The 12,979-nt window shown below is 42.2% G+C and overlaps 1 protein-coding gene across 1 annotated transcript; it reads right to left on the bottom strand.

Moving 5' to 3' along the window:
• Positions 1 to 404: 404 nt before the first annotated feature.
• LOC131134612 (Krueppel-like factor 6) lies at positions 405 to 10,524 on the bottom strand. The gene is made up of 4 exons (XM_058080093.1): positions 10,256 to 10,524; positions 7,868 to 8,438; positions 5,983 to 6,106; positions 405 to 3,714 (listed from the first exon to the last, which is right to left on the bottom strand). The coding sequence occupies exons 1-4, from the start codon at positions 10,355 to 10,357 to the stop codon at positions 3,663 to 3,665; spliced, it is 849 nt and encodes a 282-aa protein (XP_057936076.1). The 5' UTR covers positions 10,358 to 10,524; the 3' UTR covers positions 405 to 3,662.
• Between the last annotated feature and the right edge of the window lie 2,455 nt (positions 10,525 to 12,979).

Genomic DNA, 12,979 nt, shown 5'->3' with positions numbered 1-12,979 from the left:
TAAGTATATATATATATTTAGCATCTCAGTGTTGACCATTCATGGCAACTGTTAGCATATCCATGTTGGCAGCTACGTGGTAACAACTCAGTCGTATGATCACAGCAGCATGATGGCAACTTCACAGCAGAAGCTACTACAAAATGGGAGAGCTACAAGGTAGCAGCTACATGTTGGCCACTAGCTTATGGTCATTAGAAAGCTGCAAATATAATAAGCTAAAGCTGTTGTGCATCAGTTTGCTTGTGTTATAGTGTAGCCTCTGCAGGGACTAATGCTTCCTAATAATTATAATCATAATAATAATAATTGCCCCTGTGGGAGATAGTGTGGATTAAACAAAGACTTCCTGTTGTTTTTGACCGCATGAGAAACGTATAAAGAAGAAAGAAGAGTCGCATAGATCCAATAAAAGCTTTTTTTATGGACTTTTCCATAGAAAATACATTCATACAGAAAAGACAAAACAAAATGTTATGGCAACAAAGAGGAAATGAAGCTTCTGGCATGTTTGACACAAGTCACATGGCAAATAAAAAAATAATACTTGAATATTCTAGCATCAGGAAAGTTCTACATGTTTTTTTTTTTTCTACAAGGATGACGAGATGGAACACAAGCAATTTATTATTATTATTTGAAACAACCACATTTTGGTCCCCTTTGGAAATAGAACCTTGTTATAAAATTGTCAAGCTCTCAGTGTAAAAAAAGCAACAAAAACCAAAACAAATGTTATGTGACAAGAAGGCTGTGTGTTGCCACGCTCTTTATGTCAGCGCTTAAACCGGTCGAGCCGGTCGTCTGGTGGCCGAGACGCTGACTCACACCTTATCAATAAATCCTCAAGCAGGACGACAACCATGTTCACTACACGGTAGTAAACCCGCACAGCCCACTGCATCACATGACTTAAAACAAGAACTATAAAACATGTCCGTGGTTATCATGTTGTTTCATTGTGGCGGGGTAGGGAGGAAATGTATGCTGTAAAGCTATTCTGTGTGTGTGTTGTATGTTGAAGAGGACAAGGCCACTTACATAAGGCATCAGTAAGGTCAACAGTGCATTTACAACAAAAATAAACTAAAGGAAGCCGCCATGAAGACACTTGCCAAGCAACATATGTGGTATTCCCAAACGTACGTCTTCTATAAGATGAAGGTAGCTGCTCTCTTGGACCCTTCCCCCCATGCAACCAGACGTTTACACCACAACCACAAACTGCGACTTTCTCAGGAAACATTTGCAAAAAAGTCAGCAGAAGTCACATGACAGTGTGAGAGTAACTGTACACTTGATCAAAAATTATAAATTCTGATCAAAAATTGAACAAAAAAGTGGAGGATGCATGCCGGACCACTAGTTGGCGCTCAAAAGTCAAGTCGGACATATTTGTGGCGTAAGGCTGTAGTACTGGAACTATAGTCCTAATTCAGCTTCAGCATTGACGGCCCTAGACATTTGTTGACGTTTTTTTCTCATTCGCCCAAAGTCGGTAAGAATGTACAAATATGTACTAATACGAGTCAAATGTACAGCTTTTACAAAGCCCACAATTTTGACATTTATGTCTTTATGCTTCACTGCAGGGTTGGGCGATATTTACCGGTATAGATTCTTCCAATAATAAAAAAGACTTACACCGGTTTAAATAATAAACGAAAACAAGCCGAGTTGTATTGTGATACATTAGATGAATGAAATGCTGTCATTGTGAGTAGGAACGTTGGTGTGGGGAAGTGCCATTAGAAAAGCTAGCCAATGAATAAATGTACTTCTGTATTTCATTAATGCTTGTAGCTTTTTATACAAGACTGCTGAATTTTTATTTTCTATCACCATTGCGATATGTACCAAAACTTTTGTGATATATGCTAAGGTCCATATCGCCCAACCCTACTTATGTTTTTTCCTGAAGCGTTGAGTCACACTTCAAGTTCAACGATCCCTTAACGCGTTGTAGTTGTGTTCGTTTGGCTCCAGAATAATAATAGCTTTGACAGTCATGGATCGTCTTAATTATCATTCATTAGTAGTGAGTACCAAGACATTTTATACTTTAAATGTATAAGTATTTGAGGCATATTTAGGGCTCAAACCTAAATTGTGTTGCTACCAAACAATGGCAATTGATGAAAGAAGGGGTTCTGAAGCTGAATTTGACATAATTACAATTATGATCCATAATTGGGAACGAAGAACGTCAGACTAAAAAATATAAATATAATTTTTTTAATTTTATTTGATATTTGCGGTTGGTCCCAAAACTGTAATCCCCACAAAATGCTACTGTGTTTTCATCAAATTTGAACAAATATGGTATACTATAATAACATGCACAGAAGTCAATTTTGCAAGATTTCTGTGTGAAAAAGGCTTAGAGCAGGAGTGTCAAACTTGTGGGGCTGGGGCCGAGACACTGCTCGTTGACTTTCCAGCTGGTCGCTAAATCAGGTGATTTTACCGATCAACACCTTCAATTTGTAGGAAGGAGCTCATCAATGAAATCACTTCCTGGAGAAACTGCTTGGAGAGAAAACCTGCAGGGTCTTGGCCCTCCATTTTTTGTCTAAAATGTTGCATTTTCAAAGTAAAAAAAGTGCTAGTCACGTTAATGATGTAGTATTTCGGAGGCCAATTATGCTTTGCAATAAGGGGACTTTGACCAACTCCAAAAGTAGTACACCAAAAGTAGTATAAAGTGGTTAAGTGTAGTAGTTCACATCCTGCTTGGAAAAAAAAAAAGTCAGTTTGTTCTAAAAAAAACAAAATCATGAACAAAAGGTAGAAGACTTTTAGTTTTTAAAGGATCTGAATTTTTTTTAAAGGTAATGCACTTATTTGCGTGCTTGTACGAGCACACGTCTAGTAGAGCCCCCCCCCCCACCGAGCTGTGCTCTAACATTGGTTATGAAGTACATATTCAATGGTTTCCAGACTCGCAGTTGTCATTGTCATATAAACGTGCCCCAAAGAGCGACAAGTTTTTCATGAATAAAAAAAACACGGTGTAACTGCGAGTGTACATAGTTTGTGTGTCATAACACGGATGACAAAATGAGCTTTATACTGTGTATGTTTTCAGACTATGTTATACATTGCACATTTATTAGCTGCACTTAAAAAAACACCTTTTGCCTCTTTTTTTTTTCTTTTTCTAAATAAGCATGGAGCTGTAGTTCCACCTCCAGGCCATGGGGGGAGGGGCGCACTTTTTTTTGCAACCAAACAAATAAGCCCCACGCTCCTATGCTTTCTCTCTGCATTCACTCGCAGACAATAGACGGCATTCACGCGCAGGTCCACATGCATGCTCCATGGCAGGCATCCATCACAGTCCAAACACACGCACACCCCCCACCTGCAACACTCCCATAGTCCTCCGCGGTGGGGGAGGGGGGATAAAAAAGCCATATAGAAGAATTTCTTCCCATCCTCACTACATCGTTCAAGAGCCGTCTCCACAGCGAGGCACTGAGCACGGTGCAAATGATAGCCTGCCTTGACTTCTTCTCTTCCTTCCTGCTTTTCCACTGAATGGAACGCCACGGTCCCGCCCTCCCATGTGGGCGGGGGGACACCCCGGCCTCGCTGCTGCCGCACAGGTCAGGAAACATCCGCCCGATTCATCCCGCAGGGCCTTCCACGCCGACGCCACCTTAGATGTGGCGCTTCATGTGCAGCGCCAGGTGGTCGGAGCGGGAAAAACACCTACAAATGAAATAGGACATATTCTATTTAGCATTTTGTCCTGAGAGAACTTTGACACATCACGTTTGCATGGATTTGTTAGCTAACTTTGAAAAACTTTGAAAATCCTTACCAATTCACAGATTCAAAATTATAGGTGTTTTAAATTTACTTTATTTATTCAATTATTTCGAGTGTTCATCTGAAAACAGGTTGCTAATAAAACACATAATGAACAGCATAATACAGCATAACATGTATGATGTAACAACATGACATCAGTGCAAGATAACGACGACCTTTGTGACTAAGGAAGTGCTAGTTCCTACAGTCCCAATCCCAGCGATAAGTGGTTACACAGACACAACAGGCAAACAGTGTGGATTATGTAGGGGTGTTTTGGAGAAACGCCTTCTCTGACAACTAGGCGGAACCACCCAGCGGCCTGTGGAGTGTACCACCACAAGCCGTTACAGGGATGCACGTAAGCGTGGTTGTAGTATAAGCAGATACCACTTGTTCTTCATTTATTAGTGGTGACTTCCAACACATTCATTCATTTTCTACCACTTATCCCCACGATGGTCGCGGGCGTGCTGGAGCCTATCCCAGCTGTCTTCGGGCGAGAGCACCCTGGACTGGTGGCCAGCCAATCACAGGGCACATATAGACAAACAACCATTCACACTCACATTCATACCTATGGACAATTTGGAGTGGCCAATTAACCTAGCATGTTTTTGGAATGTGGGAGGAAACCGGAGTACCCGGAGAAAACCCACGCATGCACGGGGAGAACATGCAAACTCCACACAGAGATGGCCGAGGGTGGAATTGAACTCGGGTCTCTTATCTGTCTCCTGTGTGCTAACCACTCGTCCGCCGTGCAGCTTCTTCCAACATATTTTATTATTTAAAATGCCTTGAAGGACTGAACCATTTTGGAATTCTGCCCATCATTGACAACCCTTTTGTGAAACATGAACTCATAATTCCTTTTTCTGTGTATTGTAGCGAGGGAAAACATGAGCTTGCTAACAATGCACATCATTGGGAAGCCCTCTGAAAAAACTAACAACGTTTATCGTTTGATATCCCTGTACATGCTGTGATCATGCATTAACAAGTACATTGATAATAATGTGTAATACTTACAGTATCTTGTCATATTTTAATAATTTAAAGCATTATCCAAACTTCTTTCCTAGGCACATTGATTTAGCCCTACGTCTGTCAACAGAAACATCAGATGGCTGTGTCTTCCAGCACAAGACGTGTGCTCCAGTCTGCAGGTAAAAACTTTTGATGGCAAACGAGCATCTTGTTGAGTCTTTGTAGCAGAATTATGAGCTTGGTATCCACTCTTCCGTCTGTGAGTGACGTTGACACTAGCGGCTAGCGAGGCATCGTGTTAGTCCACCAGATAAATAATAACAATATCATTGTAGCTTGGTTAAAGTTCAGTCAAAAATGGCCGGTACTGAGATCTTTTGAAAAAACGTCTGGGATTGAATGAGTTAAATTGTGTGCCAATTCCGAATCCATTAATGACCATCATCCGTAATTCCAAAAAGGACTTCGATTGAGGATGCTAAGTGTCCACCACAGCACACTCACCATTTTGACCGCTTGCAGCACACTGCAATTATCGTACTTGTCAGTGTGAGCCAACTTTTGCACTCAAAAGACTAAGTGCATGTATGCAAGTCACCACTGGAGACGCAGCATTTTGTTGCTTTCACATGCAGCATGTGCAGTATTCACGCCTACATGGGTTACTTCTGAATACAGTGTTCATCATCTCTTATACCCATCTAGAACATTCCATTATAAAGTGCAGCGGCAGACAAATGCATGCCTTCGTGTTATCTGACTTTAAGCAAACAGAGACGTTTTGTATATTTGTAAGGCAGCTTTTAGGTAAATGTTATGCTAGCCCGTAGAGAGTGATGAATGTGAAGGCCAAACAGGCAGAAACCTTCTGTTTCCAAGCAATGACACATGACTGGGCGTTGATAAAGTCTTTATGGACCACATAGTGGACGCTAACCTGCCCCTCCTCAGGCTTCATTGTGGATTCAAACAGTGAATGACTCTTTTGATTCAACTGCTTGACCTCGGTTGCCATCCATCACCGCAGCCTCCTCCATCTGACACCTCTATTCTGTCACCTCACCACCAACAACATCACGCTTTGGAAGTCATGGAACATTTAACGCAGAGTTTGATTCCAAACATCAACAGAGGTAAGATCATCTCCCAAAACTGCAAACAAAGATGGCGTCTGACCTGTCGCAGTGGCTGCATTTGAATGGCTTGGCTCCAGTGTGCTTCCTGAAGTGACGCGTCAGCTCGTCGCTTCGCGCAAAACGCCACTCGCAGCCTTCCCATGAGCACCTGTACGGCTTCTCACCTGAACCAAAAAAAACACAACAACATTTAGAGCAGATATTCAGAGTGTCATGTCGTCATGCTAGCTTCTTTGGGAACCAAAGTTACGTTAAAGAAGGTCACGTGATGGCACAATTCAATTGAATTCAATCTGATTTACATGTGGATCATTTATGTCTTACATTTTTTCTTTAAAAGCTTCCTCTTTCAATATTCAAGTGTTCTAATAGGAAGAGGAAATAATAGATGAATTATGCACTGATGGAAAGAAAGACAATTAAAATAAGTCACTATAGTCACTATAAAGAGATTAAAGCTAAATGATTTAATAGGTTAAAGGTGTAAGAAAAAACAAGGAAGGGAAAAAGTGTTAATACATAAAAAATACATCATAAAAAGCATTAAAGTGTGAAATAGATAAAACTATAAGAGCGAACAATGACAGTCACTAAAATGAGAGAAAAAGAGGAATGCTGAATCAACAAACAATATTTGTTAATATAAATGTTAATGTTAAATAAAAATGGAAAAAGTGAATAATAACAGTAATAAACTGTCAAAACTGTTAAATACAAAGAAAAATAAATAATACAATGTGTTATATAAATAAACACTAATTTGTATTAAAATAAAAACATAAAAATGGAAATTTAATAATACCAGTAATTAAAATTATAACACAAAATCATATGTAATTAAGTTTTAAAAAATGTAATTGAATATTAAGGACCGTTAAATTAAAAAAATATTACTTAAGTTTAGTGTACTTCTGTATTCAACACTGTGCTTGTTTGTTCGCAAATAACTATGTAAAAGGAAAACCTCCATTTTGTTTGGGGTTTTGCACTTTTTTCCTGTTTATTTTACTTCTTTAAATTGAAAAAAAACAGGACAACAAGAATGTAGTAGTAGTAGTAGTAGTAGTATAGCATAGTAATTTTGTGTCTTTTTTGTTTTCCTGCTCTTCAACGTGCAAAGACAACTTTCTGACTAATGCTAGCTGAGGAAAACAAGCCGTCAGCTTATGTAACACGTGTGTGTGTGTGTGTGTGTGTGCATGCTTCCCATTAATAGTGTGTGGGGGCCTCTCATGGCCGGGGAAGGATGCTAGGAATGCCACTTCCTCCGCTAATGTGCAGCACGACTGTAAACAGCTTGGCAGGGGTCGAAGGTGACGAGGGAAACTGCTCACATTTGAACCCAGACAAATGCCAGATTCCCTTTTTCCCCTCCGTGTAAGGCGTTCCCAGGATGAAATGTGAGCTGTATTGATGTGTTTGCAGGATACACATCCTCTGTTTGCCTCTAAAGAACTAACTCGTCCACTCCATGACATCATGTCACGTTCCTGGAGTGGGCATTTGAGGGCATTCCACTGGAAAATATTTCAAGTGCTTTATGTTGAAGCATTTGGGGGGGGAATTCTGTGTTTTTTGTCCTTTTACTTCTAATCCTTGCTGTCAGGACAGGAATCTCCAAACATAGTGACAGAGATTCCGACATTTATTTGTTAGAGAACCCAGAAAAGTAGGACATTCCTTTGTGTCCCATATGTGACACGGAATTCCGTAATCACATAATTACATGACTGCGTGACCTATAAATTCCATGTCTGACAGCGCAGGATAAGAGAATGTCATGTTCGAAATGCCGGGGTACACTTCCACACAGCTGCTCCTCCACCTCCGGCACTACCTCCAAAGTTGGAACATTTAACTTTCCCACATTCCAAAGAAAAGGCACAATATTTTGGTTGTTAGCGAGTTGTGTTGTCAGCGTGTACCTGTATGCGTGCGCTGGTGTGCTTTCAGGTGTGAGCTCTTGGTGTACACCTTCCTGCATCCATTGAACAGACACCTGTGGACACGCCTCCTTCCGTCAGGCGACGCCTCCCCACTGGCAAGCCCCGCCCTCTCCAAGCCACCGCCACTTCCTCCGCCGCCACCTGTCCTGCCCTTCCCGGCAGCATGCAGCACAGTCTGTACGCCGGCCCACGCCTGCCCCGGCAGGCCCTCCTTGGCCAGCTCGGGCGAGGACGGCGGCGTGCCAATGACAGTGGCGCTCAGATCCTCGGCGCCATCACCAAGAATGTCCACCAAGGAACCGGAGGGGAAGTCGAGGGCAGGAGAGAGCTCCTCGGAGCTGTCCGACGCCTCGCTGCTGGCATCCGAGTGGAAGCAGCCCACGTCCAGGTGCTGGTGGTCCTCCTCCTCCTTGATGAGCTTTGGGTCGGCGTTCTTGTCGCCGCAAGCCAACATCAGCTTGCTCCATAAATCCTCCTGACTCTCAAACTTGAGCTCTGAAGCCGACACGTACGGCTCGCTCTGGAGGTAGCGTTCCAGCTCCAAACATGTCTAGACAACAAGACATAGAGGTCACTTTAATGCTCACTCCATCTTCCTCACAACATCTCCATGCCATGCAGAGTGGTGTCCCAGCATACATGCACTGGAACGATATTCATTTACTAGAAGACCAATGCAAGTGTGCTTCCACGACTCTAGATAGCGCTATTGACCTATTCGGCTCAAACTATATAAACAACTTCGCAAAATGAAGGGAAATATCAAACTTGCATTACACATTACTATGTCAATAAAGTTGTAGGAATAACACGTTCATTCACGCTAGACGCAAAGGAGGGCAAATGGAGTGCAGTACTTGGCTCTAACCAGCAGGGGTACTGTTGTTTGCTGTCTAAAAATATACAACATGGCATCAGTTACAGCTTCACATTTTGAAGAATAATAAACAACAATTGAAAATTAGCATTGCATTGATCAGTCAGTATTTCATGTTTTCCTGAGTAATTAATCAAGGAAATGTAGTCAAATGTGTATAAACTTGTTTATATACTGTAATCACCTGATTCATTTGGACATTTGTCTACCTGCATATCATCTTTGCTTGGTAGTTACATGCTGCAATTAAGTAAGCGGTGTTAAAAATGCGGACTTGGGACCATTTTTGGCATACAGCTTAATTTTTATAGTCCCTCGGCATATGGTATAAATTAAATGATTATTTATGAGAAATACAGTTAGATATTATATTCATTTGTTTGGTCAGCTATAACACAAAGCTAATGTGTGTACGTTTAGTTCAGATATCTGCATACTCTATATTAGCTATTATTGGCTTGCGTTTAGCATCTTTGATACCCGATCCTTTAATTTTTCTTGAAAAAGTTGTGACATCCGTGATGGAGCACTTAATCCACATTTGCTAGCTGCACTATGACCCTTCCTAAGTGTCTTCCAGAGAAGACAAAACATCCTCCATGAGGAACATTGTGTTTTGTTTGTGTCCTCTTGAGGTCCAACCAGGAAGACCACAAGCTCCATGTTTCCTCCCCAGCGCATTCAAGTACATGCGTGTGTGTGTGTCAGCGTGTTGGGGATAGTCATGAAATTTACATATGCTACATGCCCATCCCATACCCCTGTTGGCTTGGCGAAGTGCTTGTAGATCTTTTAGCTGCATCAATTATTCAGCATAATGTGGATTTAATAATGCATTTGGAGGCATGGCTAGAAATAACATAGCACACCCGGGACCAGAAGAGGGGGGGTCTGGTTCATGTAGGGGGGTGGGGAGGGGGGGGTCCATAAAAAGCTCTGGCATGAATACTGCAAGATCCACTTTGGGACGTGTGTGGGCTTTGGAAGCTGCTGCTATTGTCAGTCCAGCCAAATTCCACCTCCACAAGTCACATGACTCATTAGTGGCGTTTGCAGCAACATTCCCGTCCACGTCTCTGAACGCCTTCAGCCATGGAATCTTAGCCATGTGTGCTGGAATGTTGTGGAATGACGAGCGACTTTGACTCCCGAGGCGGCTATGGCGAGCATCACTGGGCTGGGAAGTGGCATTCTTGCACCGCTGAAAATCGGCTCCGGGTCCGCTGAGCTGCAAGTCTACGTCGGACGGTTTCACGACTAACATAACTTTTCAACTTTTCATAAAAAGTGCCTTCTCACGTGCACGCGCCTGCTGTCAGCGTATGCGCGTGCGTGCGTGACAGATCAAAGCATGCAAAGTTTCAACAAGCTCACGCACGCGCGCCAATGACTTGACATAAAAGTTCGGCTTGTGCGCTTCGCATGGCCTGCGAGCAGTCTGGCCGTTTGTTGCGCGCGTTCTAGCTGTCAGAACCAGGACCGGGTCTTACCTGCTGCCAGTACTCCTCCAGTGACGGTAGCGCTGAAAAGTATCCGGTGTCATGCACAATCTGGAGCTCCTGGAAGATGCTGCACATGGGAATGACGTCCATCTCACCAGCGGACAAGTGTCAGCATGTATGGCCAGAGTGCGCGCTCCCAATGGAGGTTCTAGAGAGCACACTGACTACGACAGGAGGAAATCTGAAATACGACTGAAGGAGGTCTGCTCCAGTCTGTAAGCTCCTCTGAACTCACCCTAGTCCCCCTTCCTCACCCTCCTCCTCACACTCCCCTCTACACACGAACATGCACCACCTGACTGCAGCAGCCAATCGGCTTGCAGGACGAACGAGTCCGCCTCCCTCTGCTGATTGGGCCAATGACGGGCGTCAGCCATAGCCACTAGCCCTTTCTGATTGGTTTAGATTCAGGAGCAACTCCTGCTGCTCATTGGGCCGTCCGGATGCTATTTTTAGGGCGCTATATAAATGCAACAACAACCCGGAAGTAAGAGCTGGGAGTGGAGAGAGAGCACAGCCTGCTGAACCTCCACGGAGCACCGGCAGGCTGAGCACTCAAGAGCCCAACTCGGACATAGCGAGAGACTGGCACGGAGACACCTTTGAATTTTGCATTTTGGAAATCTGCAAGTCATTTTTATTAATCTGACATCTGATTACTTTGCTGGTTGTAGTAAAAGCATAATTTTTTCAGTGTTATGTACCATGTGAATTAATATACCTACCTCTCTGATAATATATATTTATTACTGGTATTTTAGAAAATAACAAAACTCTTTTCTCTCTGGGGGTGTTTCAAGTGCATGCCAAAGCAACAGTTGGCACTGTATATGAACTATAAGACAATTTTAGCCAATTTATTACCTGCAAAAGGTAATAATTGAATGAGAGAACAGTGAAAGAAAGAAGTGGACTCACTCCTCAGTCTCATTTGAATATAAAGTAAACTGTAAACACACAAAAGCAAGATCAGCTCATAGAATAAACTCATAGAACTAATAGACAAAAATGTTCCAAATATTTTACAATTGACATTTCATCGTTCCATCTGTTGTATGTCTCTGTTGTCTTTGCTGAGCATGTAGAGATGATGAAACCTTCAAAAGGTGTCCATCTCCTTGATGCCTTTGACAACATGTTCTTTCTCCGGTTCTCCTATTAGATTTTGGCACTCCAAGTGCTTTGAATTGTCTCCTGCTTTCATAATTTGTGTACTTGTTTGGCAATGTTGTTGCGTTGGATGAGATGCCCGTCCATGTAGACGTGTTCAATGTTCCTCCTCATTTTTAAGTGTCTGAGCATACCTTACAAATGACCTGAGCATTCCTTGGACTTCCTTGGACTGTGAGGACCATCAGACTTATAGTATCACACCTGTCCAAAACCTGAGAACTTGAGGCAGTCCAAGGCCCATTCCGAGTGGGTTTCAGAAAGGCAGCAAAACAACTCCTCTGTCCTCAGTATGTAATGTGAAGCCCAGTCACAATCACATCATTCAGCTCTGCTCCAAATCATCCACTCTCAACATCATTTGTGATTTGATCTGGTCCTGCTTATCATTCTGCTTCTCTAAAATGTCCACCTTTTCTGCCATCCTAATTTATGCAAAGTGTTCCAATATCATCCTTCAATTCTTTAACATGGCTGCTGTCAACTTTGGTTGACTTCTTATGTCATCATTTTGTGTTCTCCTTCCTAATGTCCTTCAGCATTGTTATTAGTCCTCATATGATACTCAGTTGCTGGCACTCTTCCACGTCCTCGTTGCCATTTGAGACAGAAGCTGTTTTTTCGTTAGTCAATAAATTTGGACTTCCGGCATTAGCAACGATTAGCTTGTCTTGCTAGTGATGATCAGCAGTCGTAACTATTTTCAGTTTTGCTGTGCGAGACTTGGATAAACGTACTCACAGATGTAGGCAAAAGTTGACGAATCTGTAATGGTAATGGTAATGGTTTTATTTCATGTGAACATGCATCAGATTACAATTGAATGCATCCCATAATCAGTTCACAGTTCCACATGTCCAAAAGGAGTAGGAAGAAGCAAAGCTTATTAAATCCTACTCCTCCATCTGGTACTTTTACAATCACTAACTGTTACATTTGTTCACTTCATGCTTCCTGCTCCTAATATAATTAAAGTATTCTTTTTCAGAAAATTATTTGTAAAAAGTTTCAGTCAAGCGGCTCATGTGATGGATAAGATTGTAACCAAACATCAGAATATGGCATCATGTGTCGTATGCAATATGTATCCTGTGGAAGTAGGAACGCAGAACAAGTGCACTGGTTTCCAATACAATATTTTAAAATGACACAGTGATGATGTAATAAGTACACAATGGCACTCTTCCAGCAGTGTTCGGACGACAGACACCCCCCCCCCTTCCCCCACTTCCATTTGAATGATCAGTGCGAGCAGAGCAAGATGAATACTAATCAAGAGGCAATAGGGCGACATCTTGATTTGTGCTTCATTAGGACAAGGACATCAAATGTGTTCAGGCTTTAAGCTTGTAGTATTTCACCAAGTCACAATTGTTGTCTGTGCTTTAGAGAAAGGAGAGAACTTGCTAGAAAGCAGCACCAATGGAGGATGGATGACTAGCTTTCTATTGTTCTATCTTTCTATCGAGTCCTTAGCACACACTGTCATCTGTCACACTTTGCTTTAGGTGAATTTGCAAATGTAGACTTTATTACATCCAT

The sequence above is a fragment of the Doryrhamphus excisus genome, chromosome 1 (genome assembly GCF_030265055.1).
Source record: "Doryrhamphus excisus isolate RoL2022-K1 chromosome 1, RoL_Dexc_1.0, whole genome shotgun sequence".
Taxonomy (NCBI): Eukaryota; Metazoa; Chordata; class Actinopteri; order Syngnathiformes; family Syngnathidae; genus Doryrhamphus; species Doryrhamphus excisus.
The sequence above is the reverse complement of the archived record's forward strand: the minus strand, read 5'-3'. Positions and strand labels throughout refer to the sequence as shown.